We start from the raw sequence: 23,265 nt of genomic DNA, 5'->3' as shown, positions 1-23,265 counted from the left end.
CTGCGCTGGCCCAGAGTGAGTTTCCCGTGGTCATGTGGGCACTGCAGGCTCGGGCCCCTGGGCTCCTCCTCATGCTCCATTTCTTGGCAGGGAGATGCCAGGGAGAGAGGGTCTCCCACCAGGTCTATGATGCTTGTCCTCATGGATAAGCAGGACCCTGTGTCGCTCAAGCCCTTGTCTCCTGCTTGGCTGAGTCACAGCTCATAAAGCCAGGACCCAAGTGTGGCTCCTTGTGGAGTCCACAGAGCCTTGGGCATCCTCCATGAGCCTTCTACGCCTGGGTGGCCCAGGTTGACCGGCTGTGTATGTGTTGGGGTTAAGGATCCCCCCTGACTCCCTCCAGACTCTGTCCAGGGGCCCAAGGTCACATCTTCCCCAGCAGAGACCAGGCCAAGGTCATCCAGGGTGAATCCACCACTTTAATGTCCTCACAGAACCTTGAGTGAGATGGGAGGGAGCTGCAAGGAGGGGGAGTGGGCGCCCAGGGGTGAGGAGCAGGGGCCACGGAGGAAGCAGGTTCAGAGAGGGAGGGACAGACAGACACTCCAGAGAGACAGATATCCTGGTGAGGAGAGCCACGGAGCAAGTGCTTAGCTACCAGAAGTGGTCACCCCACCTTTGCTGGGGGGCAGACACACAGAGAGAGTGGGGAGGGACTGAACCCCAGGTACAGGCAGGGTTCCCAGACCCCGCTCTAAGTGAGTCTCAGTTCTGTCCGTGGCTGTCCTCCTGGGGACCTGGCTGTTGCTCCTCTGGGCCAGGCTGCCCTGGTGTCTCTGAGAGTCCTTGAGTTCCCTGAGGGCAGACACCCTGCAGGGGAAGGTGCCCACCTGAGTGAAGTAATGAAGGGGGAGGGGGTTATGGCTCCCACTGCTGGGGCAGGTCCACCGAGGCACAGAGAGGCCACCATGAGCGCTGGCCCCATCCCTGCCACACCTACCCTGTGCCTACCCGAGGTGTCAAGAGATGCTCTGCCCTGGACCCCGGGGTCCAGATATGCCTGGGCTGCCCATCAGGCGAGGTCATGGTGTGAGCAGGTGCCGGACCAGCACAGCCCCCGACTCAGTTATAGAACACCTCGTCCTCCTCTCAGAGGGAGCCACTGTCCATGGAGGGGAGGGAGCCCGGCAGGTGGGTCCCACCCTCGGGTCCTTGGGCCCCGGGCAGCTGCCACGGATGCTGCAGCTCTGGGCTGGGGGGCTGCGGGATGCCAGTGGTGCTGGGGGGCTCCTCAGGTGAGGGACAGCTGTCAGGGGAGGGGCCAGGCGAGGAGAAGGCCCGAAGGCTGTCATCCTGCGAGGGGCCGCTGGGAAGGCTGTCCTGAAGGTAGATGCTCTCCAGATCTGGAAAAGCAACGGGGAGACGGGGGAATGGCATCCTGGATCCAGCTCCTCGCCCTCTCTGGGCGTGTGAGAAAGGGCAAGGGGCAGAAGACCTGCCTCCAAATCCAGCTGTGTGACTGCCAAGCCTTGTGACCTTGGTCAAGTCACCAAAACCCTCTGAGCCCCAGGTTCCTCCTCGAGGCAGTAAACGGAGGACTTAAGAGTGGGCTTGGAGCAGCCTGTGCTCTCTGAGAGCTGGGACAACCAGTGCTCCTCTGGGCCTCTGTCCCCTCCCCGTCCCTATCCATCTGTCAGGGAGGATTAAGTGCTGCTTGGCCCAGGCTTTCCCCAGGGCCAAGGCTCCTTGAAGCCCTCACTAGTAACCTGGGCTTCTAGAAACGTGGTTGGTTGTGCCTGGTGCTAAGTTTCAGATCCGGCTCTGATGCTTCTAGCTGTCATTTGGAGTAAGTTTCTGAACCTCTGAATGCCTCTGTTTCCTTATTTGTAAAATGGGGACAACAGGACCCACTCCCTAGGGCTGCCGTGAGGATTCCGTGAGGTCCCTCGTGCACAGCCCTCGGTGTGGTAAGCGCTGGATTCCCGCCCCCACTGTGCTCACTCTCTCCTTCCTGCTCCTGGCACTGCCGGGCAATGGGCAAGGCAAGGATCACTGCCCCATTTTGCAGATGAAGAAACTTAGGCTGAGAAAAGGAAGGGGCTCCACCGAGGTCACACTGCATTTGGTGATGGGCAGGCCTCCAGCATCGGCTCCACTCTGCCCACCCCCGCCCCCCGGACCCCCTGGGCCGTACCTTGGAGCTGGACGATGCCCTGGGGGCTGTTCTCGGGGTGCAGCTCCTCGTCATCCAGCGAGGACCAAGCGCTCAGTGTGGCCTCTGTGATGGCAAACTGCTCGGCGACCCCTGGGGGGACAGTGAGATCCAGCTCAGGGCGACATGGCTGGGGACGGCCTCGGTGCCTCTTGGAGCTTCTCCAGGACAGGCTGGAGGGTGGCCGCCTCTCTGGGCTGCCCATCCACACCCCAGTGGTCAAGAGTGCTCACTTAATGCCCGCCCACCCTGTGCCATTCTTTTTTCCTGCCCAGACAATGCCCATGCAGTGACCTGGGCCCCCCAAGGACCCAGCTTCACCCCGACAGAGCCCTGGCCAGTCTCCCTCCTTGCTGACCTGCAGCAAAGCGGGCCTCACGCAGCTCATCCGGGAGGCAGCAGTAATGCTCGTCCTCAGCTGGGGACAGCTCCCAGCCTGCCCGCTGGGCACTCCAGCCCTTCCACTCGATGAGGTGGGCCACGCGGCCTCGGGCCATGGCCGTGGGCTTTGTGATGTGGTCCTTGATGCTCTGCACCACCCCTGGGGCATGGAGGGCATCTGGGTGACTGTCCTGACACAAGGCTCAGCCCAGGGCCTGTCCCCCATGCCTCAGGCCCACCCAGTGGCCTGTACCCCACATTCTGTTAGTGCACCACGATCTCCATCAGTGCCCCACACCTCCCCAGGGGCCTGTACCCATCTAACTCCTCACGCCCTCCAAAGCCTCCTGCTCACTCCTGCCCTGAGCCCTCCAAGCTCTGTGGCTCCCTCCCCTCAATGCCCCCACCCACCGGCATCCACATTTCCTCCCAGCATCCTACTCCCAGCATCCTACTCCCAGTTCTCGCCCACTGGGTGCTTTTTCCCCAGATCACCCACACCTCTCACTCCCTTTCTGACCAAGTTCAGACCCTTCCATCCAAGGAGATCCACCCAAGGACCACTCATGGGCCCCCATATTCTCCACGATCCATTAAACACATTCTGAGAGAGCATCTCTGTGGCTGTGCCAGCTCTGCTGGAGGTGAGACCTGGGTGGGTGGAGCAGGCAGGGAAGGCTTCTGGAAGAGTGGACCCGGGATTGGAATTTGAAGGTGGGTTGGGTTTGGACAGATAGAGGCGAGACTGGAGGTTTCATTTCAAAGATGAGAAGAGGATGAAGGCATGTAAGAGTCTTGTGTAGTCCAGGACTAGCTGGGATGAGACATGGAGTCCACACTACGACTGGGAGGCAGGAGAAGCTGGGAGCTGATCAGGGCCAGAACAGGGTTGGAGAGAACCAGGTGGGGGGCTCAGATGTTCTCCTTGTGCAGTGGGGAGCCCCAGCAGGGTAATGAGCAAGAGAGTGACCAGTTAGCACAGCTGTTTAGGAAGAGCGTCCCAGATGGAGGATTAGGGGCTACTGCAGGGACCCAGCAACAGACAAGGCAAGGGCTGGGCAGACAGACAGGAGGGGTTGGGGGCTTTATGAGGAGAGGAGTTGGATGTGGAAGTTGGAGAGGGGCTGTCGGCAACGGTTCAGGATTGTCATTAACCAAGTCTGACAACACAGATCTGGGCATCACCCGGGCCTCCTAAGCCATGATGTGAGGAATGGCAATATTTAAGAAAGACGAGGCTGGGTGTGGTGGCTCACGCCTGTAATCCCAGCACTTTGGGAGGCCAAGGCGGGAAGATCACTTGAGGTCAGGAGTTTGAGACCAGCCTGGCCAACGTGGTGAAATCCTGTCATCCTGTCTCTATTAAAACACACACACACACACACACACACACACACACACACTGGCTGGGCATGGTGGCATGTGCCTGTAATCCCAGCTGCTTGGGAGGCTGAGGCAGGAGAATCGCTTGAACCCGGGAGGCTAAGGTTGCAGTGAGCCTAGATCGCACCACTGCACTCCAGCCTGGGTGACAGGATAAGAAAGATGAGGTATCCACAAAGGAAATTAGAGAGCTGGGATAATGGGAAAGATGGGTGTGTGGAAGAAAGGGGAGAATCTCGCTCCCAACCACTAAAGTGGGGGGTGTTGGGTATCTAAGAAGGTGTTTTGGAGGAGGTGGGTCTTCAAGTGGCCCTTGAAAGGTAGGTGCAGCAGAGGAAGGTGCTGCGAGTGGAAGAAAGGCACAGGCCAACGTGGGGAGGGAGGGCCCCAGGGGTCCCGGGGGAGCTGGGTGGGCTGTTGTGAAGCGGATCCTGCAGGGCATGGCACAGAGCTGGGTATGCACAGACAGGTGAAGGCCGTGCTGGGGCCACCTGATGCCGTGGTGATCACCGACACCTCCTGTACTGTGCTACAAGCCCATCCCCATCTGCTTCAGGTGCTGCTGCTGTGAGCTCACACCTACATCCGTATCTGCAGAACCGCCCTGAGCCAATGGGAGCCACCTCACCCAGAGATGCCCAGGAGGCTGCAAACTCCTCCCCCGGGGCAGCCAGTGAGTCAGCAATGGGGGAGTATAAAGTCCTGCCCCTGGCCGGGCACAGTGACTCAGGCCTATAATCCCAGCCCTTTGGGAGCCTGAGGCGGGCAGAGCACCTGAGGTTAGGAGTTCAAGACCAGTCTGGTCAACATGGTGAAACCCTGTCTCTACTAAGAATACAAAAATGAGCTGGGTGTAGTGGTGCACACCTGTAATCCCAGCTACTTGGGCAGCTGAGGCAGGAGAATTGCTTGATCCCAGGAGGCGGAGGTTGCGATGAGCCGAGATCATGCCACTGCACTCCAGCCTGGGTGACAGAGTGACACTCTGTCTCTCAAAAATAAATAAACAAATATAATAAAATGAAAAAAGTCCAGCCTCTCGCCATAGCGTGCCATCAATTCTGGGGTACTATTCATGCTCCCAAGCTGCGGTGGGACCAGCCTGGTGAAGCTAGACTCCTGCCGAGCCCCTTCCCCAGGACTGTCTGCCTCCCCCGCTGCCTGCTGGCTTCTCTTGAGGGCCAGTCTCCAGGGAATCACCTGCACAGTCATGCCCATGTCAGGCTCTGCTTCCAGGGAACCTGAACTAAGATGATGGGACTGGCAGACAGGCAGGGAGACCACGCCAGACAGACATCTGAAAAACTCTGCGCCACCCTCTCAGAGCTTCTTGAGAACCCAGCAGTTTAACCCGTGGAAGCAGAACCCTGAGCCGCTGGTCCTCCCGTGACCCGCATAACCCAGCATGGACTCTGGCATTTAAAACATGGAGAATCCAACAGGGCTGCCATCTTCCCACTTGCAACTCAGCCGTGTCCTTCCCACAGCCAGGGTCTAGGGTGGGACCGTGCATTCTCCACAAGCAGGAGAGTTGCAGCCAGAACCTACCCACAAGGGACGAGGTGGCCAGGGCTGCCACGTTGTAGTTGCCAGGGCGGGACCTGGAGTTGGACAGGTAGCCGTTGGTTGTCTGGAAGCACCTCTGGAGGAAGGGGCAGGAGGAGTGAGCAGGGTGGGCCAGGCTGCTGGCCGACATCCCTCTAGTACCACCACCCATCCCCGTCTCCCAGCCCACCAGGTCCTCTGGCCAGTGGGCAGGGACAGGGCAGCTAAAGCCAGGGAGATCCTAGCAACTCCCACGGGACAACCCCCACCCAGTGTTTCATCAGATTCTTGTCTTAGGGCTGATGGGACTGTGTTCCTGAGCTGGGCGCAAGGGAGAGAGGGGCGGTGGTGTCAGCTGGGGCCGGCTAGACTGGGGGACACACAAGTGCACTGACCTGCCAAGGATCCCAACAGAAATCCACCTGTTTGTCCTAAAACAAGAGGAGAGAGAGGATCAGGCAGGGCCTGGCACGCTGTGCCTGGAGATGGCCCGAGTCCTGGGGCCCTGGGTGGGGGTGGGGGTCAGCCTGCTGGTGCTCTGTGAGGTCAGGGTCTGCCCTCTCATGGGTCATGCTCTGGTGTCCCCCGGCACGCAGAGTAAGAAGGAGGGGGCGACAGTGGTGCCGGGAGGACAGGCCTCGGGTGCTGCTTATAGAGCAGGCTTGCGTGTGGGCTCTGACTTCGCCATTTCCCAGCTGGTTTCCCTAGACTATTCCTAACAGCTGCGAACACGTCTCTTCCTCTGCAAAATGGCGACAATGTCATTCACCTCACGAGTCGTGGTGAGGCCTAAGTAACATAATGGAGGCTGAGAAGAGCTGAGTGCAGTGCTTAGCAGGAGGTGAGTGCCGCTGGGGAGAAGGTAATTATATCATCCAGTGGGTTCATGCCACGGACTCTGGAGCAGGGTGGAAATTATGCACCAGGATTTGGGGCCTCTAGTGACCCTGAGTGACATCTTCCAAATCTATCTAGACTGATAATTCTTTTTTTTCTTTTTAAAATTCTTTCCACCCCAAATCACCACCCTGCCTGAGCCTTTGCTCACATCACCTCCTTCTCCAACAAAGGAAGAGCTGTTCCTGCTGTTCCCAAGACCTTCTCACCCATCCATCCTGGACTGGCTCCCATCCCTGCCCTCCTCCTAGGGGCCTTGCTGTCTCTGCTGTGGCATCACCGTGCCCTCTCTGCTCCATCAGCCCGGAAGCATCCCGCCAGCATTGCACGTGCTGCCACGTCTCTTGGGCTCAGGACTTTGTCCTGCAATCTCTCCCCTCTGTCCCCTTACCACTGGGTCGGGCCGTCAGCACCCCAGCAGCCCAAGCATCATCTTCTTCTTTTTTTTATCTTTTTGTTTTGTTCTTTTTTTGAGATAGAATTACACCCAGGCTGGAGTGCAATGGCAGGATCTCAGCTCACTGCAACCTCTGCCTCCCAGGTTCGAGCGATTCTCCTGCCTCAGCCTCCCAAGTAGCTGAGATTACAGCTGTGCACCACCCTGCCCAGCTAATTTTTGTATTTATGGTAGAGACAGGGCTTCGTCAAGTTGGCCAGGCTGTTCTTGAGCTCCTGGCCTCAGGTGATCTGCTGGCCTTGGCCTCCCAAAGTGCTGGGATTACAGGCATGAGCCACTGTGCCCGGCTCCGCATCTCCTATCTTTTCAGAACCTTGTCATGACCACTGTTTCCCTCCAGCGTTCCTCTGCTCCCTTCTCATCGGATGTGCAGAAGGCTATGTCGGCCCCAGGCTCTTGGGATGACCTTAGCAGGCGTCTCTTCCTCCCTGGCCTCTGTCCCGTGCTTGGTGGGTCCTCAGCCTACAGGCCAGTACACCTAGGCTGGGACCCCAAGGCGCCTGGCATGGGGTGGCCAAGTGAAGGGGAAGGGATGTGGTCACTGAGGAAACACTCAGATCCCCTCCACCTGAAGCTGGTCCCAGCCAGAGACTGCCTAGAACCTTTGGGGTTTCTGGAGCCACCCTCAGACTCTGGGAGCCTGGCGTTCCTAAGGAACCCCCAGCAATCCTCACTCTTCAAACTCCCTTCCCCTCTCGCTGAAGACAGTGAGACCAGGTAAGGCATGGGAAGGGGCTGTGGGGGTGAGCTGGTAAGGCCTGTGTCTTGGGGAGGGGTGGGAGATGGGGGGTCTGCTAGCTCCCCAGCTGTCCCCACAGTTCCTCTGGGAAGCCAGGAATAACCACAGCCTCCCTCCCCTCCTAGGTACCTGGCAGTGGGGGGTGTAACCGTTGGAATAAAAGCAGGGCGGGGACCCTGCTTCATGTCACCTGCCAGGCTGCAAAGTAGTGTGGGACTCAGTGACCTCTGAATGTGGGTTCTCTGCACCAGCCCGCTCCCACCTGTACCTGCCCTATCTCTTTCAGCGTGCCCCGTCCCCCGTCCCCTGTCCTCAGCTGCTCTGAGGCAGGGGGCTGTGCAGGTCCTGGGCGCCGGACCTCCACTGTTATGAGACAGAGACCCAGGTCTCAGGCTCAGCTCATTTGACAGAGGAGGAAACGGGGGCTCCGGATGGTGTGAGGGTCACAGAGCCGCACTGGGTTCTCCCCTGCTGTCTCTCTACTGAGCCCCCGCTACTGCTGCCAGGCGACTAATGTGGAAGGGGAGAAATTAGGGCTGATGTGGAGGCAGTGGGTTTGGGAGGGACCTGCATTGAGTCCTGAGCCCCCTGGCTGCCCTCTTCTCAGCCTCCTGGTGCTCACAGGGCTGGGGGGTGAGGGTGGATGTGGACGTGAAGTGCCGGCTGTGGGACAGTAGCCAGCAGCTGCCCCAGACCCGACAGTGGGGATCGGGATGTTGACAGGGCAGCCAGTTCTGGTGCTGTGCAGAGTCAACAGGTCAGGGTGGCCGAGGTGAAGGTGGGCTCAGATTCATGCAGAGCGGCAACCCCCATCCCACCTCCCACAACACACACCTTCAATTTTGATTTGACTTGCCTGGCATCTAGGGGCAAAGGGTGGCCCAGGGTCCCAGATTTTAACAATCATTCAAGGGCCATCATGTTATTTAGAGAGTGGCTTTCCCTGGGTAGGACTGGAGGCAATTGTCCCCAACCTCTTGCCCAAAAGTGGCATCAGACACAACTCTTCTGTTCTGTGCCCAAACCATTGCCCTGGTTCAGCCTCAGGAGCTGGGGGAGCTTCAGGCAGGGGAAGAGCTGCACAGTGTGGGGCTGGGTTCAGCCTCTGCTGTGTGACCTTGGGTGAGTGACTCACCTCTCTGACCATCTACAAAATGGCGAGGCTCTCCCTATTCACAGGGTGTGGGGAGGAGAACGTGAGTTGCAGATGTGAAGCTCCTGACACGTAGCAGGCCCACGGCACGTGCTTGTTCCTCACCATGTCCCCTCACACCTGTGCTCCCATCCTCTGCTGGGGTGGGACAAACTCTGTGGAATTACCCAGAAGTCCCCAGCCAGAGCCACTGGCCCTTGGACATGTGCTTTGAGGGGCATTTCCTGAGCCTGGAGGGTCTGGACACAGGATCAAGTCCCAGTTCCTGACCCCAATTCACTGCCTTGCCCCAGGTGTCGGCCTCCTCGCCAGCCCTGGACAAGATGGGTCATCAGGACGGGACCGTGTGGCACGGCCTGCGGGCTTTGGAGCCAGGCAAACCTGGGCTGGGAATCCTGGCTCTGCCTCGGCCTCCGTGATCTTGGACAGGCAGCCCCACCTCACTGAGATGCCATTTCTCTACAACGGGATCACACTGCCTGCCTCGTGGGATTTCCGTGGGCACTCAGGGTAATTAATCTGGCAGAAGGCTGACTCTCTGCCTGGCACACAGGGAGGCTGTGGTCGTGCTGACCCCACTCACCTTTGCCGGCCTGCCTTCTCCTTCCCTGCCCAGCCTCCTCCCCTCTCCCTCTGTGCTTTTCCAAACCTTCCATGTCCAGCTCTGAGACCCCTGGGCCCTGAGCCTCAGCCCCAGCAGATGGCCCCTCGCTGTCCTGCTGTGTGCGTGAGCTCCCCTCCCCAGCCCCTGTCCAGCAGCACCCAGGAGCCTGAGTACAGCTGGGCACCACCCTCTGTGCAGCTCTGGTGGGTGGGGAGGCTCCTGTTCCCCTCCCTGTTGGCAGCTCTGCTTTGCTCCAGCCTGGGCAGTTCTGGTCGGTTTTCAAGGACGTTCTAAGTGTTCGCCATAAACCCTGGGCCCAGGCTGGAAAGGGGGGAGGATGTTGATTGTTGGAACACACACCTGTCCAGGTGCAGGGGAGCTGGAGGCTCTGTGAGAGGAGGGCCAGCTCAGCTGCAGCAGGAGGACTGACAGGTGAGGGGTCGCTGCAAGGAGCTGGGGACTGCCAGGGCCAGGCAGGCAGGGCGGGGGGGTGGTAGGGGCAGGAGCCATCACCTCACTTTGGCCCTGGCGGGATCTCCTTCTGGGCCTGGGGTTTTCCTGCCTCTGTAGCCTGGGTCGGGGGTGCTCATGGGTGGACAGGGAGAGTCAGAGCCATCCATGGGACTCTGCAGTGAGAGTCACAGCCCTGGGCAGAGACTGCTCCCAGCAGTGGAAGCGCCAAGCGACCCAGGAGGGTGGGAGCGGTAGCCACAGAAGGGGAAGGGGCTCTGAGCAGGGCTTGGGTGCTTGGCCTGTGCCCAGTCTGCTGCTGGGCACAGGGGGACACCTAGGAATCCCACCCCCATCCCACACAATGACACACACAGGCACACAACCTCAGTGATGGAACCTCAGGGATGAGGGCACACACAGACCTAGTGTGATAACTTCGCACACACACACACACACACACACACACACGCACAATCCTTCCTCTTCATTTGGGTGGGGAGAGCACTGGAAGGGCCTAGAGGCAGCGCGAGGACGTGCAGCAGCTCACCCCAGTCCCTCCCGCTATCCGCTTCCCCAGGGGCCTGATGGAGGAGTTGGTGGGGCTGCGTGAAGGCTCCTCAGGGGACCCTGTGACTCTGCGGGAGCTGTGGGGCCCGTGTCCCCGCATCCGCCGAGGCGTCCGAGGTGAGAGCCAGGTCCTCTTCCCTTCCCCCTGGGGGACCACTCAGGACATCATTCCTGCCCGGCTCCCACCCCACCTCCCTGCCCAGGAACCACCCTCCTCCTGGCATTTGTCCAGGACATCACTGCCCAAAGTCTCCTGGGTGGCAGGGAGGGAAAGGGTCTATCTGTCCAACTCTCTGTGGGTCAGATGGGCCGGGCATCTGCCCTCTGCCTTTCGGGAGATACAGCCCAAGGCCTGGTCACTCCGCCCATCCTCCACCCAGGCCTCTCCTTCACCTACCTGTGCCAATGAGGGGACGTGGGGCTTAGCTGCTGGGACAGCTGGGGCCACAGCAAGGGGCTGTGGCAGCCTGCACTTGGCACCTTTCCTTGGAGCCCCATGTGCCTTGTTCACTTCGAGACCTGACTGTCCCCTCAGCTACGGGGCAGAGCAAGTAGGGACCACAGAAGGAGGCTAAGTGCAGCCCCAGGGGCTGGTGCCCACAGCCAGTAAGGGCCAGCTCCCAGGCTGGGCTGGCAGCCAGCGGGACAGGGGCATTGCTGGTAACCTAGAGGATACCTGGGGCCACAGGCCCTGGGACACGCAGGAGTCTGCTAGATCCTGGTGCTCTCTAAGCTATGGACTCTGCGGGGATGCAGGTGAAAGCTGTAGCTGCCAGCCCCCTCCACACTCCCTGTCCCCCAGGAACCTCCCAGTACAGGCAGGGATGCGGAGGGTCGGCAGGTCAAAGGCTTTCTGGTAGGGGCAGCAGTGCTGGCACCCACTGTGCCATCACTGTTGCCTGCCACAAATCCTGCCCGGCCACTTACGTGAGGCAGGGCCCCCTCACAACTACCCCAGAGGCCACCACCAAGCTCCACCCCCCCTGCCCCAGCCTCTCTGCCTGAAGCCCAGCTGGCCTCCAAGGATGGGACTGTCTGTGCCTCCTGCCCCACATTGTACCGTGACCCCATGCCCTGCCCCAGGTGGCCTGGAGTGGCTGAAGCAGAAGCTGTTCCGCCTGGGCGAGGACTGGTACTTCCTGATGACCCTCGGGGTGCTCATGGCCCTGGTCAGCTATGCCATGGACTTGGCTGTTGAGAGTGTGGTCCGAGGTAACCCCTCCATGGCAGGTGCTGCTCTGGGCCAAGGGATTCCGAGCTTGCTCTGGGGATGCCAGGTGGATGTCGCCAGGTGCAGCGGAGGTTGGGGGAGGGCTCTAGGTGGGCATCTTGTCCTGGCTTTACTCCTGACTTGCTCTGTGATCCGGGGCAGGCTCCTCCCCTCTCTGGGCCTCAGTCATCTCATTTGCACAAGGGAGAGAGGCCTGAATGTTCCTAAGAGCGCTTCCTCCTCTGAGCTCTCTGCCTCCTCTTCCAGCCACCCCTTTCCTTCTCCTTCCCTCCTCCATGCCCTGGGGCAGGAGTGGGGGCACTTCCCTATAACACTAAGCTTGGAGCTTCCTCCCCGTGCCCCCCATCCCTCAGCAGCCTGCCTCCACCCTGAGGCCTCCCTGGAAGAGGGGGTGTGGGCCAGGAAAGGTCTAAAACACTTTCTCTGGAGACCCTCAGCTGCCAGAAGCAGCACCTACTATGGTGTTATGGTGTTTGATGCTTCATACCTGTGTCTTTTAGTTCTCAGTGGCCCTTTAGTCTTTAATGTCTTTAGTCTTCAATGAGCCTGTGAGGGAGAGCCAATCACTAGCCCACTTGACAGATGGGGAAACTGAGGCTCAGAGAGGCTGAGTGGCTTGCCCAAGGTCACTCAGCTAGGCAGTGGTAAACCTGGGATATGGATCCAGAGTCGTACTCCTGCCTCTTCTTGAGGGTCTGCCCCTCACTGGGTGGCCTGGTCCTCCCCTCTTCATGACTCCATTTCCTGGTCAGTAAGTGGCCACCACAGCATCTGGCCCCGAGGGCTGCAGAGGCTGTTGGTGCCTCCCTGATACGCGGCTGTCCCCAGCGCATCAGTGGCTGTACGGGGAGATTGGGGACAGCCCCCTCCTCCGGTATCTCTCCTGGACTGTGTACCCTGTGGCCCTCGTCTCCTTCTCCTCGGGCTTCTCCCAGAGCATCACGCCCTCCTCTGGAGGTGAGTCCACGGTCACCACGCCAGTCCCCACTGGCCAAAACCTTCTCAGATCCCAGGGAGTTTCTGATGGGGGGAGTCGGGAGGCGGCAGCCTCATTTCACAGACAAAGGCCCAGAAGAGTCGTGTGGCTTGCCTGAAGGGACACAGCAAGAAGGCCAGATCTTGACTTTTGGGTCACTGCTGGCCCTACCTGCTTTCCAGGGGCTCCTCTGGGACTTGATGGGAGGCCTGGTGGGAGGTTCTTCTGTGAAGCCTGTTCCAGTGGCCGGTGCCAGGGAGGGGCTGGTGGAGGAGGCACAGCTGCCCCAGGCCGCTCAGCCCTGCCTCCCGCTCGAGGCCAGCAGAGGGGAGCTCAAGGCTCACTCAGTGGTGGCCTGAGATTTCATCCAGGCTTCCCCTATGCTGCCACAGCCTTCTGCCAGGCCTGGCGGGAGGAATGTGAAGAACTCACATTCCCTCTGTGACGCTCAGCGTCCAAATCTGCTAAATGAGCTTAAGGACCTTACCCTAGGCTGAGTGCGGTGACTCATGCCTGTAATCCCAGCACTTTAGGAGGCTGAGGCAGGAGGATCGCTTGTGCCTAGAGTTTGAGACCAGCATGGGCAATACAGGGAGACCCTGTCTCTACAACAAATAGAAAAAAATCAGCTGGGCATGATTGCGTGTGCCTGTGGTCCGAGCTACTCAGGAGGCTGAGGCGGGAGGATTGCTTGAGCCGGGGAATTCGATCCTGCACTGAGCAGTGTTTGCACCACTGTACTCCAGTCTGGGGGACAGAGTGAGATCCCTGTCTGAAACAAACAAACAAACAAACAAACAAACAAACAAAGGAATCCTAACCCAGCTGGGCACACTGGCTCATGCCTGTAATCCCAGCACTTTGGGAGGCAGAAGCGGACAGATCGCTTGAAGTCAGGAGTTCTAGAGCAGCCTGGGCAACATAGCCAGACTCTATCTCTTTAGAAAAATAAGGTGGGTGAAGTGGTCTCCGCCTGTAGTTCCAGCTATTCAGGAGGCTGACGAGGGAGGATAACTTGAGCCCTGGCATCTGAGGCTGCCTTGAGCTATGGTCCTACCACTGTACTCCAGCCTGGCCAACAGAGCAAGACCTTGTCCCCAAAGGAAGATAATCCTAACTTCAGAGGGTTCTGCTGATCTGGCGAGATCGTAACGTGAAAACACCGCGCGGGTAGAGTGTTGAGATTTTTAATCCAGAGATTGTCCCCCTCCTGGCCCTGCCCACCCCCGCCAAGGTTCTGGAATCCCGGAGGTGAAGACCATCTTGTCGGGTGTGATCTTGGAGGACTACCTGGATATCAAGAACTTTGGGGCCAAGGTGGTGGGCATGTGCTGCACCCTGGCCTGTGGCAGCACCCTCTTCCTCGGCAAAGTGGTATGGGCAGGGGTGAGGGCACTCAACCACCCTACCCACCCTACCCACCCCAGCCACCCCAGCCTCACGCCCATCACCCCACCAAAGCTGGGTCAGAGGGGACTTGGGCTGGTCCCTGCCTTCGAGGAGCTCAGTCTTGGGGGAAGAGGCAGGCCAGGTCCCTGGAGTGTGACAAAAGCCATCTGAGGACAGCCCTGGGGGTTGGGGAGATGGAGGAGGGGGTGTGGCGGGGAAACCGTGCTGCCTCGGGGTGAGACTGTGTCTGCTGCCCTCACCTGGGCCCTGGGCCCACCCTTCCCTCTGCAGGGCCCTTTCGTGCACCTGTCTGTAATGATCGCTGCCTACCTGGGCCGTGTGCGCACCACGACCATCGGGGAGCCTGAGGTTAGGGACTCGGGGGCTTCCTTAGAGGAATGGGAGTGGGGAGGGAGGGGCTGACGCTGAGCCCTGGACTCGGATCCCACTAGAACAAGAGCAAGCAAAACGAAATGCTGGTGGCAGCGGCGGCAGTGGGCGTGGCCACAGTCTTTGGCGCTCCCTTCAGCGGTGAGACTCCCTCATGCCCCGCCCCCTGGGTCCCTCAAGCTCCTCCCCTGACACCCTGGGCTCCCTCGGCCCATCTGAGAGCCTGGAGGAGGGGCTGGGGCTCATTCTAGTTCTTAGTTCAGCCCCGCCTTGGGCACAGTCACCGCCCCCCACCGGGGGAGGGGGGTGGTGTGTGACGTGATTGGCGGTGCTGAGAGGCTTCAGGGTAACATTATACAGACTTGGGATTGAAATCCACGTGTGACTCTGGCCCGTTGGCCTCTCTGAGCCCGGCTTCCTCCTCTATAAAATGGAGATCGCAACCGTCCCCACGCGATAGTGAGAGGGCGCACACCCGCATTCCAGGCTGGATGGGTCTCTGGGCAGTGGGGTCCTCCCCGCCCAGGGCGCATGCCCTGCCCTCCCCTCCTGTCTGTCACTGTCTGGGCTGTAGGAGAGCAGGACAGATGGGTCAGGGAGGAGGCAAGATGGGGAGGGGGTCCTACAGTCACAGGTGGGTGGGGGTGGGGGCCCACCTGAGATCAGTGTCGCCCCCAGGCGTCCTGTTCAGCATCGAGGTCATGTCTTCCCACTTCTCTGTCTGGGATTACTGGAGGGGTTTCTTTGCCGCCACCTGTGGGGCCTTCGTGTTCCGGCTCTTGGCGGTCTTCAACAGCGAGCAGGGTGAGCCCCCTGGGCTGCCTGACCCTGGCCCTTCCTGGGGGCCAGGGCGAGGGGGCCCTCCCTTCTCCCCTGTATACACCCCTTGCTCTTCCTTTCCCTCTCTCTCCCTCTTTTTCCTCTTCCTTGTTCCCACCTCCTTCTGGGAGGATGGAAGGGGCTGACCTGTGTTGAGCATGAAGGGCAGGGGCCCTGAGGGTAGAAGGGATGAAGCTGGGCAGAGAGGCAGGAGCCTGGTTGTGGGGGCCTGGAATGCCAGGACACAGATTCCGGTCAGGACCTGGCACCCCCTCCACCCTGGGCTGTTAGTCTGGGACTTGAGTTTGGGTGGGGTGGGAGCGCCATCTCGGCTCTCCACTGCCCTCCTTCCCCAGAGACCATCACCTCCCTCTACAAGACCAGTTTCCAGGTGGATGTTCCCTTCGACCTGCCTGAGATCTTCTTTTTTGTGGCGCTGGGGTGAGTGGGTGCCTTGGGCCCCTGAGAGTCCAAAAGACGTTCCCCCCAGGCCTGGACTGCGGCCCCTGGTACTGCGGTCAGGCTCTGGACTCTTGTCTCCATGCTCCCCAGGGGTGTCTGCGGCATCCTGAGCTGTGCTTACCTCTTCTGTCAGCGCATCTTCTTTGGCTTCATCAGGAACAATCGGTTCAGCTCCAAACTGCTGGCCACCAGGTAGGCTCCGGGCTAAGGGCTAGGGACCTCTCAGTGAGCTCCCCCCGCACCGTACTCCCAACCTTATGTAGAAAGCTCCACCCGCCACCTGAGCCCCTAAAGCCCATCCTAGCTCATGCCCCACATGTGGAGCCCCTAACAGCCCCTACAAGTAACCACAGTCACTGCCCCACTACCTTACTGGCCTCAAACCTCTCCATTTAGCCCCCATATCTCCTGGAGTCTATACCCCCTCAGTGAACCCCAACCCCCTCACTGACCTTTAACCCCTTCTTGGTCCCCCTCTCCCTTTAAACCATGTGTGCCCATGGCATTGGCTAAGTCCTCCTGCTTCAGGTGCATGAGCCCTGCCCCAGCCTGGCCCCACTCTGTCCTCCCTCCCAGCCTGCCTGTGCCCCAGTTCTCCTCTAAATCAGCCTCTACCCCTAAAAATACCCAGGAGTGTGGGGCTGACCCCACAGGTTCTGTCCCCTGGAGCTGGCCCAATCCATGTCCCCCGTTCCTGCTCTTCCTCCTCCCCAGTCCTTGCCTTGCCATCCTGCCTTGGCGAGGCCCTGCTTCCCTCTCCTTGGGATGTGGGAAAGGGAGGGCCAGCCCTAGAGCCAACCCGCCCCCCACAGCAAGCCTGTATACTCCGCCCTGGCAACCTTGGTTCTCGCCTCCATCACCTACCCACCCAGTGCCGGCCGCTTCCTAGCATCTCGGGTAAGGGGCCTTGAGTGGGGTGGCAGGAGTGGGGAAGCCCTATTTGTTGCCCCCTTTGCATGCATCTCACTTAATCCCCCCAATACCCCATAAGGGAGATGCCTCAGCATTATTTTATAGATGATACTACAGCTTCGGGACATCAGAGCCCTGCCCAAGGCCCTGCTCTGGGAAGTGGCAGAGGAGGATTCCAGGCGGGGTCAGGAGGTGCGGGGGCGGCTGGGGTCTGCCGCTCGGGGCCCCTCATGTCCAGTTCCCACCTGCCCCGCCACAGCTGTCCATGAAGCAGCATCTGGACTCGCTGTTCAACAACCACTCCTGGGCACTGATGACCCAGAACTCCAGCCCACCCTGGCCTGAGGAGCTTGACCCCCAGCACCTGTGGTGGGAATGGTACCACCCGCAGTTCACCATCTTTGGGACCCTTGCCTTCTTCCTGGTTATGAAGGTGGGCCCCCTGGCCCCCAGGTGTGCGCAGAGCCAGGACCAGCTCTGGTGGGGAGGGGCGGGGGTGCCTTCTCGCAGCTGGTGGCATGGAGCCCAGGCCTTCCACCCATACTTCCTGATGTGCCCCCTGCCCACTGCATGGTCCTGGACAAGTGGCTTCAGCTCTCTGGGCCTCAGTCTTCTCATCTTTAAAATGGGGTGGTTACTGGGAAGGCTGAGGAGGAAGAAAGGAATGTACCTGGCACAGTGCCAGGCACACAGTGGGCATTTCTCAGGGTGAGGACCCTCCCCTAATGCCAGACTCTGGCAATGGGTGCATGGCCGGCACCCTCTTTCTCTCTAGGACACTCCCCTGTCCCCTGTCCTGTCCTCCCTTGTCCACGCCTTGCCCAGCGGCCTCTAACCTCTGCCCCGGGCTCCCCACTCCCACAGTTCTGGATGCTGATTCTGGCCACCACCATCCCCATCCCAGCTGGGTACTTCATGCCCATCTTCGTCTATGGTGAGTCTGGAGTCCTGAGGTTCTGAGAGTTTCGGGGTTCTTGGGGCAGGGCCATGGCTTCTGGTTTACCCTCCCCAGGTTGTACTGAGGATGGTCCTCAGGGATGGACGGCTGTGGGGGACGGGTCAGCCTGGCTCCCCTTCACCCTAAGTCTGTGGCCAGGAGCTGCTATCGGGCGCCTCTTTGGGGAGACTCTGTCTTTCATCTTCCCTGAGGGCATCGTGGCTGGAGGGATCACCAATCCCATCATGCCCGGGGGGTATGCCCTGGCAGGTGAGTGGATCAGGGCCCTGCTGGGTGGGCAATGTCGTGGCGCTGGGCTGGACCTGAAGAATTGGCCGGTGGCTCCACAGGGCACAGAGCAGTCACTGAAACCCCAGTGAGCCCCGCACCCCTCATAGGGGTCTGTCCCTCCTGAGCCCCACCATTCCCCGGGGCCCATCACTCCCTCATGGCTCCTGTCCTGTCCCCAGCCCCGCGGCCTCCCTTATCCCTCTCCTCTCACCAAGCCCAGGCACTGGGCACTTCCCACAGTGCCCGGGCTGTAGCCTCTTACAAATCACACCTTAGCCCCTGGTCGCAGCCGTACTAGCCTTGCCCTAACATGAGGCTGGCTCCTGGCCTGAGCTGCCCTGCCTGCGTCTGCCCTTGCAGGGGCTGCAGCCTTCTCAGGGGCTGTGACCCACACCATCTCCACGGCGCTGCTGGCCTTTGAGCTGACCGGCCAGATAGTGCATGCACTGCCTGTGCTGATGGCGGTGCTGGCGGCCAACGCCATCGCACAGAGCTGCCAGCCCTCCTTCTACGATGGCACCATCATTGTCAAGAAGCTGCCATACCTGCCACGGATTCTGGGCCGCAACATCGGGTGAGGGGCGCCCACCTCAGGCTGGCTGAAAGGGTCGTAGTGTCCGGGTAGGGCTGGGGGTGAAGGGCACCTCCAGAAAGAAACACCACCGCAGCTGACCTCGGACATGGGGGCTGGGAGGGGCTGACACACAGCAGTGCTCTCATCTCCACTCTCTGCAGTGCCCCGGGTGACCTTGGGCAAGTCCTTGGCCTTGAGGCCTCAGTGTCTGTCTTGGGGTCAGCTGGGCTTCACAGCAGGAGGATGAGTATTGCCCCATGTACAGGCTGAGGAAACTGGGGCTCAGAGAGGTGCCGTGTCTTGCTCCAGGTGACACAGAGAGTCAGCACCAGATCCGAGAGGTCTCCTCCCCTCTCCCCACTCCTGCTGTCCTTGCTGGGACTTTGGGAGCAGGAGATGGAACAAGAATGGAAATGGGCTTTGAAGTCCTTCCTCAACCAGATGGGACCAGAGCAGCTTCTGGCGCCAGAGAAGCAGACCAAAGAGGCTCTGAGAGTCCCTGAGTCTGAGGCCCCGCCGCAAACACAAGCAAGCTGCTGCCTTGCCCTGAACCCGTTTCCCCATCTGGAAAATGGGGCTGCTTACCCCAGTGGTTTCCAGACTTTCAAGTTTTTTTCCCTGGGGGAGGCATATACTTTTTTTTTTTTTTTTTTTTGGAGATGGAATCTCTCTCACTCTGTTTTGCAGGCTGGAGTACAGTGGCACAGTCTCAGTCACTGCAACCTCAACCTCCCAGGTTCAAGCAATTCTTCTGCTTCAGCCTCCCAAGTAGCTCAGACCAGGCATGTGCCACCATGCCCAGATTATTTTTGTAATTTTAGTGGAGACGGGGTTTCACCACGTCAGCCAGGCTAGTCTTGAATTCCTGGCCTCAAGTGATCCACGTGGCTCAGCCTCCCAAAGTGCTGGGATTACAGGCGTGAGCCACCGTACCCAGCCGCATATACTTTTTATTCAAATTAAATTCTCCAGGGAAGGCTGCTGGGTAAAACAGGCTTAAGTGGAGCTGGTCTGGGGGACATGGGGGTCCAGGGGGCTGGGAATTCGGAACTGGGTCATCAGCGACGTGGTCCCCAGGTTTCCTCTCACTGTGGGTTTTAGGAGTCCCTCATTCCAGGAACCTCTCCGGCCCTGCCCACATTCCAGAGCCATGGGTCCCTGGTTCAAGCAAAGCTCCCCACAGATCCCCCTGCCAGCCTGGGTCTCACATCCCTGACTCCCTCCGGGACCTGATGGGAGCCCCTCTGCCTGCAGCTCCCACCGCGTCAGGGTGGAGCACTTCATGAACCGCAGCATCAACACACTGGCCAAGGACACGCCGCTGGAGGAGGTGGTCAAGGTTGTGACCTCCACAGACGTGGCCGAGTATCCCCTGGTGGAGAGCACAGGTGCCCAGCCAGAAGGGAGGAGGAAGTCGGGGGTGAGGGATGCCCTCTGCCTCCTTCTTGGACCTGTCAGGCAGACAGGATCTGCATCCAGGCTCTGTGACTTAGCAACCAACCGTGTGACCTTGGGCAAGTCACTTCACCTGAGCCTCAGTTTCCTCATCAGTAAAATGGAAATCATGGCCACCCTCCCTTGGGGTGGTTGACATGTCTAAAGAGAGTCAGCGGGTGCTTGTAAGGCAGTCCCTGGGCAGCTGCTGGGGTAGGAGCATGGGGACACCACCAGGGTCTTCCAGAAGCTTCCCTTCAGGCCTCCCTTTAAGCATTCCCCAGATGAGTCCGCTCCCCCAAATCCTTGTTGCCATAAGGAAAACATCTCTTTAAAGACAAAAGCATGGTGGCCCTTATTAAAAGGCATGGAACTCATTTCTTGGGGAAACCTTAACTAGAGCATCATTTCCTGTGGGTACAAGTCCAGTATCTGCATTTAGAAGATAAGGCAGGGTTGGGGGGTAACCCTGCTCACTCAAGGCTGCTGTCAGCCCATGTGTCTCCCTGTGCAAATGAGACAAGGTGCACACCTGGCAAGCACACCACAGCTGGATTTTGGTCTCCACTTGCACTTTGGGCAGGCACCTTGTGCAGTGAGCAACCTGTACAACCATATGGGTCACCCCTATGCCCACCCCAAGAGGGATAAAGCCATTTATGAGCTAAAGAACTGTGAGTATACCAGTTAAGCTCTATGTACTGCATTTTCATCATCTTGAAAGTAGGGATCAAGAGAGTATAGGATTGCCAGACGTTCTCACTCCAAATGCTAGGCCCTTCTTTCCCCCACTAATTGGAAGACCGTTAGCATTATGCTGTGGAACATGCCAAATATCTCATCTGAAAATGTTTGCATTCGGATGACCCCACCAAAAGCCTTCACCTCCTGGAGCAAAGAAAGAATTAGCCTCAAAGACAAAGACAAAGTCCTCTTTTACCCTTAGAGCCGCAGCAAAGTGCTCCAACCAACACAGGCCCAGGCTGTGGGACCCCACTGCTCACCCAAGAAATAGCCTTCAGTGTTCATTTAAAAGGGAAGGGGGGCATTTATATGTCTAGGTGTCAAGTTTTTATTCCACTCAACAGAAAGCAAAAACACCAAGCTGGGCCCTCAAAACTAAATATCCGACAATGCCATTGATGCCCCAGGGCCAGAATGAAGTTGCCAAGGCCCCAGCACACAGTAGGACCTCAGAACAGTGTCTCCCTGGGTTCACACCTTCACTGTGCTGCACCAAATATGAAGCTTCTTGGGAAACGAATGAGAAAGCCCAGCCCTGACACACAGATTTCATCGTGTGGGTGTCCCTAGCTTGCTCCTGTCTTGAGGCCTTGCAATGTGGGGGATCTCAGTGGTGGCCAGGGTCCCTCCTGGCTCCCTGGCAGCCTCACTCAGCCACCCTCAGCTACCACACCTGAATGACCTTGGGCAAGACAATTAGCCTCTCTGTGCCTTTGAGCCAAAGTTTCCTGTCCTTTATAATGGGTGACAATAGTTACAATAGCCCCATAGGAACACCAGAACAGTTCTTGGCTAAGTAGGTGCTAAGCAAATGTGAGTCCCTGTTTCTTCCTAACGCGCCTCCCTGTGGCTCTCTCTCCCTCTCCACTTGCCAGACTCTCAGATCCTGGTGGGCATCGTGCAGAGGGCCCAGCTGGTGCAGGCCCTCCAGGCTGAGCCTCCTTCCTGGGCTCCTGGACACCAGGTGGGTACTCCTGAGGGGTGTGGGGATGGGGCAGGGGTGGGTCAGCAGGGATGGAAGGGGAGGGACCCGCTGATCTCCTGAGAGAGAGGCAGTCTGAGAGAGGCATCCTGGGGAGGCCGGCCCTGCACCTGTAACCCTTCCCCACCCCCAGCAGTGTCTCCAGGACATCTTGGCTGGGGGCTGCCCCACAGAACCAGTGACCCTGAAGCTGTCCCCAGAGACTTCTCTGCATGAGGTAACGGGGAGAATTGCGGAGTGTGACACACGAGGCCCCTGGGTGGGGGAAGAGCTGATGAAGAGCTCAGGCTCCAGCCTCCCCTCCCAACCACCCCCGCCCGTCTTATGCTGCTTCCTGCTCCTCCTGGGCCTGTGTCCTCATCAGCAGACTGGGCAAAGCAGCTCCTGCCCTGTCGCCCCTCACTGCCAGGGTTGTGGGGATGATGCAGAGAGATGAGGGAAGTGGGAGAGTGGCAAATGGAAGTCTCTGGGTGGAGAAAGACAGTGGAGTTGCACCAAGGCACACGGGCGCTTCAATTTCAGGTCCACCACATTCTCCCTGTGTGATCGCGGACAAACGACTTAGCCACTCAGGACAGAGCCTGGCACACGGGTTGGGGAGGGGCAGAGGCCGACAGGGGACCTGGAGATGGCCCCGCCCCCTCTGTGCTGCTGGAGGGTGCTGGATATTAGGTCCTGTTCACCTGCGGCCCCGCCCAGACCCTTGCACGGACTCTGGCATCCCCCAGTGGCCACACTGGACATTGCAGGCCTGGGTCTCCTGTCTCCCACACACATCAGGCCCCGCCCCGCTTCCTGGCTCAGAGGCATGGCAGAGTGGGCCAGAGGGTGGGCTGGGCGCCTTCTACCCTCCAGTGTTTCCTAAAATCCCCCATCCAGGCACACAACCTCTTTGAGCTGTTGAACCTTCACTCCCTCTTTGTGACGTCGCGGGGCAGAGCTGTGGGCTGCGTGTCCTGGGTGGAGGTACCAGGGTCCCGGGGGCAGAGCAAAGCAGGGGACCTATGCCTGAGAAGGCTAGGGAGGTGGGGTGGGGGGACACCAGCATGCTCCCATCCAAACCTGGGAGGATTCAGAGGATACTGATGAGTCCCTCTTCCTGGCCCAGATTGGCCACTGGGCCTGGCTCCCCTACCTTGTTTTCTGGCCAGTGGCCAGCCTGCCCCTCTCTGCCTCAGTGACCCCATTGTGCAATGGGGTGGCAAAGGCTCTACTATTCACCCAGAAACCACCCTTAGGGGAACCAAAAATGCTGGAGCCCCCCTCTCAACCTCCTCTACACGCCCCCCATCTCCACCCCCTTTCTCTGTTCTAGATGAAGAAAGCAATTTCCAACCTGACAAATCCACCAGCCCAAAAGTGAGCCAGCCCAGCAAGATGAAACAGGGCACCCCAGCTGCCCTGGTACTGAGGTTGGGCTGAGACCCTGCCTCTCTTCCCCCATCACCACCTGCCCCTCCCTCCAGCCCAGCTCCATTCTTTGGCATAACAGGCAACTCTAACCCAGCCCGGAAGAAGATGGCTCATCCTGGGTGGGACGATGGCTCCTGCATTGAAAGACAAATCCCACCTTGGACAGAGCTGAGTGTGAGAAGATGGAAAACCAGCATCTGCCAGGTGCTCAGTGACTGGCCATCACATTAATCAATGACGAGATTGGAGTACGCTGTCACCAAAGGCAGGCACAGATGCCCTGTGGGGTTGTCTGGTTCCCAGTGAGAGGCTCCTGAGAAAAATAAAGCTGGTTCCCAGAGCTGCTGTCCATCCCTCATCTCAGCTGCAAGGTTGCTGGT

General features: G+C 59.2%; 2 protein-coding genes across 3 annotated transcripts; one reads left to right on the top strand and one right to left on the bottom strand.

The window, feature by feature from the left end:
- Positions 1 to 399: 399 nt before the first annotated feature.
- On the bottom strand, positions 400 to 9,931 carry LOC129472118 (protein FAM131C-like). The gene is made up of 9 exons (XM_055261548.2): positions 9,830 to 9,931; positions 9,672 to 9,722; positions 8,177 to 8,294; positions 7,823 to 7,917; positions 5,857 to 5,892; positions 5,465 to 5,558; positions 2,511 to 2,693; positions 2,135 to 2,245; positions 400 to 1,343 (listed from the first exon to the last, which is right to left on the bottom strand). The coding sequence occupies exons 1-9, from the start codon at positions 9,929 to 9,931 to the stop codon at positions 1,090 to 1,092; spliced, it is 1,044 nt and encodes a 347-aa protein (XP_055117523.1). The 3' UTR covers positions 400 to 1,089.
- CLCNKB (chloride voltage-gated channel Kb) lies at positions 9,645 to 23,243 on the top strand. 2 transcript variants are annotated; one of them, XM_055262508.1, is made up of 20 exons: positions 9,645 to 9,743; positions 10,342 to 10,448; positions 11,415 to 11,543; positions 12,391 to 12,519; positions 13,773 to 13,912; positions 14,219 to 14,296; positions 14,380 to 14,458; positions 14,996 to 15,121; positions 15,493 to 15,577; positions 15,689 to 15,790; positions 16,411 to 16,495; positions 16,770 to 16,943; positions 17,375 to 17,444; positions 17,607 to 17,717; positions 18,099 to 18,312; positions 19,567 to 19,700; positions 21,366 to 21,454; positions 21,606 to 21,689; positions 22,352 to 22,438; positions 22,788 to 23,225. In XM_055262508.1, exons 2-20 carry the CDS (start codon positions 10,349 to 10,351, stop codon positions 22,833 to 22,835), a joined length of 2,064 nt encoding a protein of 687 aa, XP_055118483.1. In that variant the 5' UTR covers positions 9,645 to 9,743; positions 10,342 to 10,348; the 3' UTR covers positions 22,836 to 23,225. The 2 variants fall into 2 exon arrangements, with proteins under 2 accessions (XP_055118483.1, XP_055118484.1); XM_055262509.2 differs by having other exon boundaries at positions 9,723 to 9,743; positions 21,609 to 21,689; positions 22,788 to 23,243.
- Positions 23,244 to 23,265: the final 22 nt, after the last annotated feature.

This window comes from Symphalangus syndactylus, chromosome 22, assembly GCF_028878055.3.
Source record: "Symphalangus syndactylus isolate Jambi chromosome 22, NHGRI_mSymSyn1-v2.1_pri, whole genome shotgun sequence".
NCBI classification, from domain to species: Eukaryota; Metazoa; Chordata; class Mammalia; order Primates; family Hylobatidae; genus Symphalangus; species Symphalangus syndactylus.
This window is presented reverse-complemented; position numbering and strand designations above follow the sequence as displayed.

Coding starts and splice junctions, on each gene's coding strand:
- LOC129472118 (XM_055261548.2), bottom strand. CDS start 9,931: ATGGATGGCTCTGACTCTCCCTGTCCACCCATGAGCACCCCCGACCCA. Junction 9,723..9,829: donor GAGATCCCGCCAGGGCCAAA/GTGAGGTGATGG, acceptor CTCCTGCTGCAG/CTGAGCTGGCCCTCCTCTCA. Junction 8,295..9,671: donor GCTCCCCTGCACCTGGACAG/GTGTGTGTTCCA, acceptor GACTCTGCACAG/CACCAGAACTGGCTGCCCTG.
- CLCNKB (XM_055262508.1), top strand. CDS start 10,349: ATGGAGGAGTTGGTGGGGCTGCGTGAAGGCTCCTCAGGGGACCCTGTG. Junction 14,297..14,379: donor CGACCATCGGGGAGCCTGAG/GTTAGGGACTCG, acceptor GGATCCCACTAG/AACAAGAGCAAGCAAAACGA. Junction 16,496..16,769: donor GCCGCTTCCTAGCATCTCGG/GTAAGGGGCCTT, acceptor GCCCCGCCACAG/CTGTCCATGAAGCAGCATCT.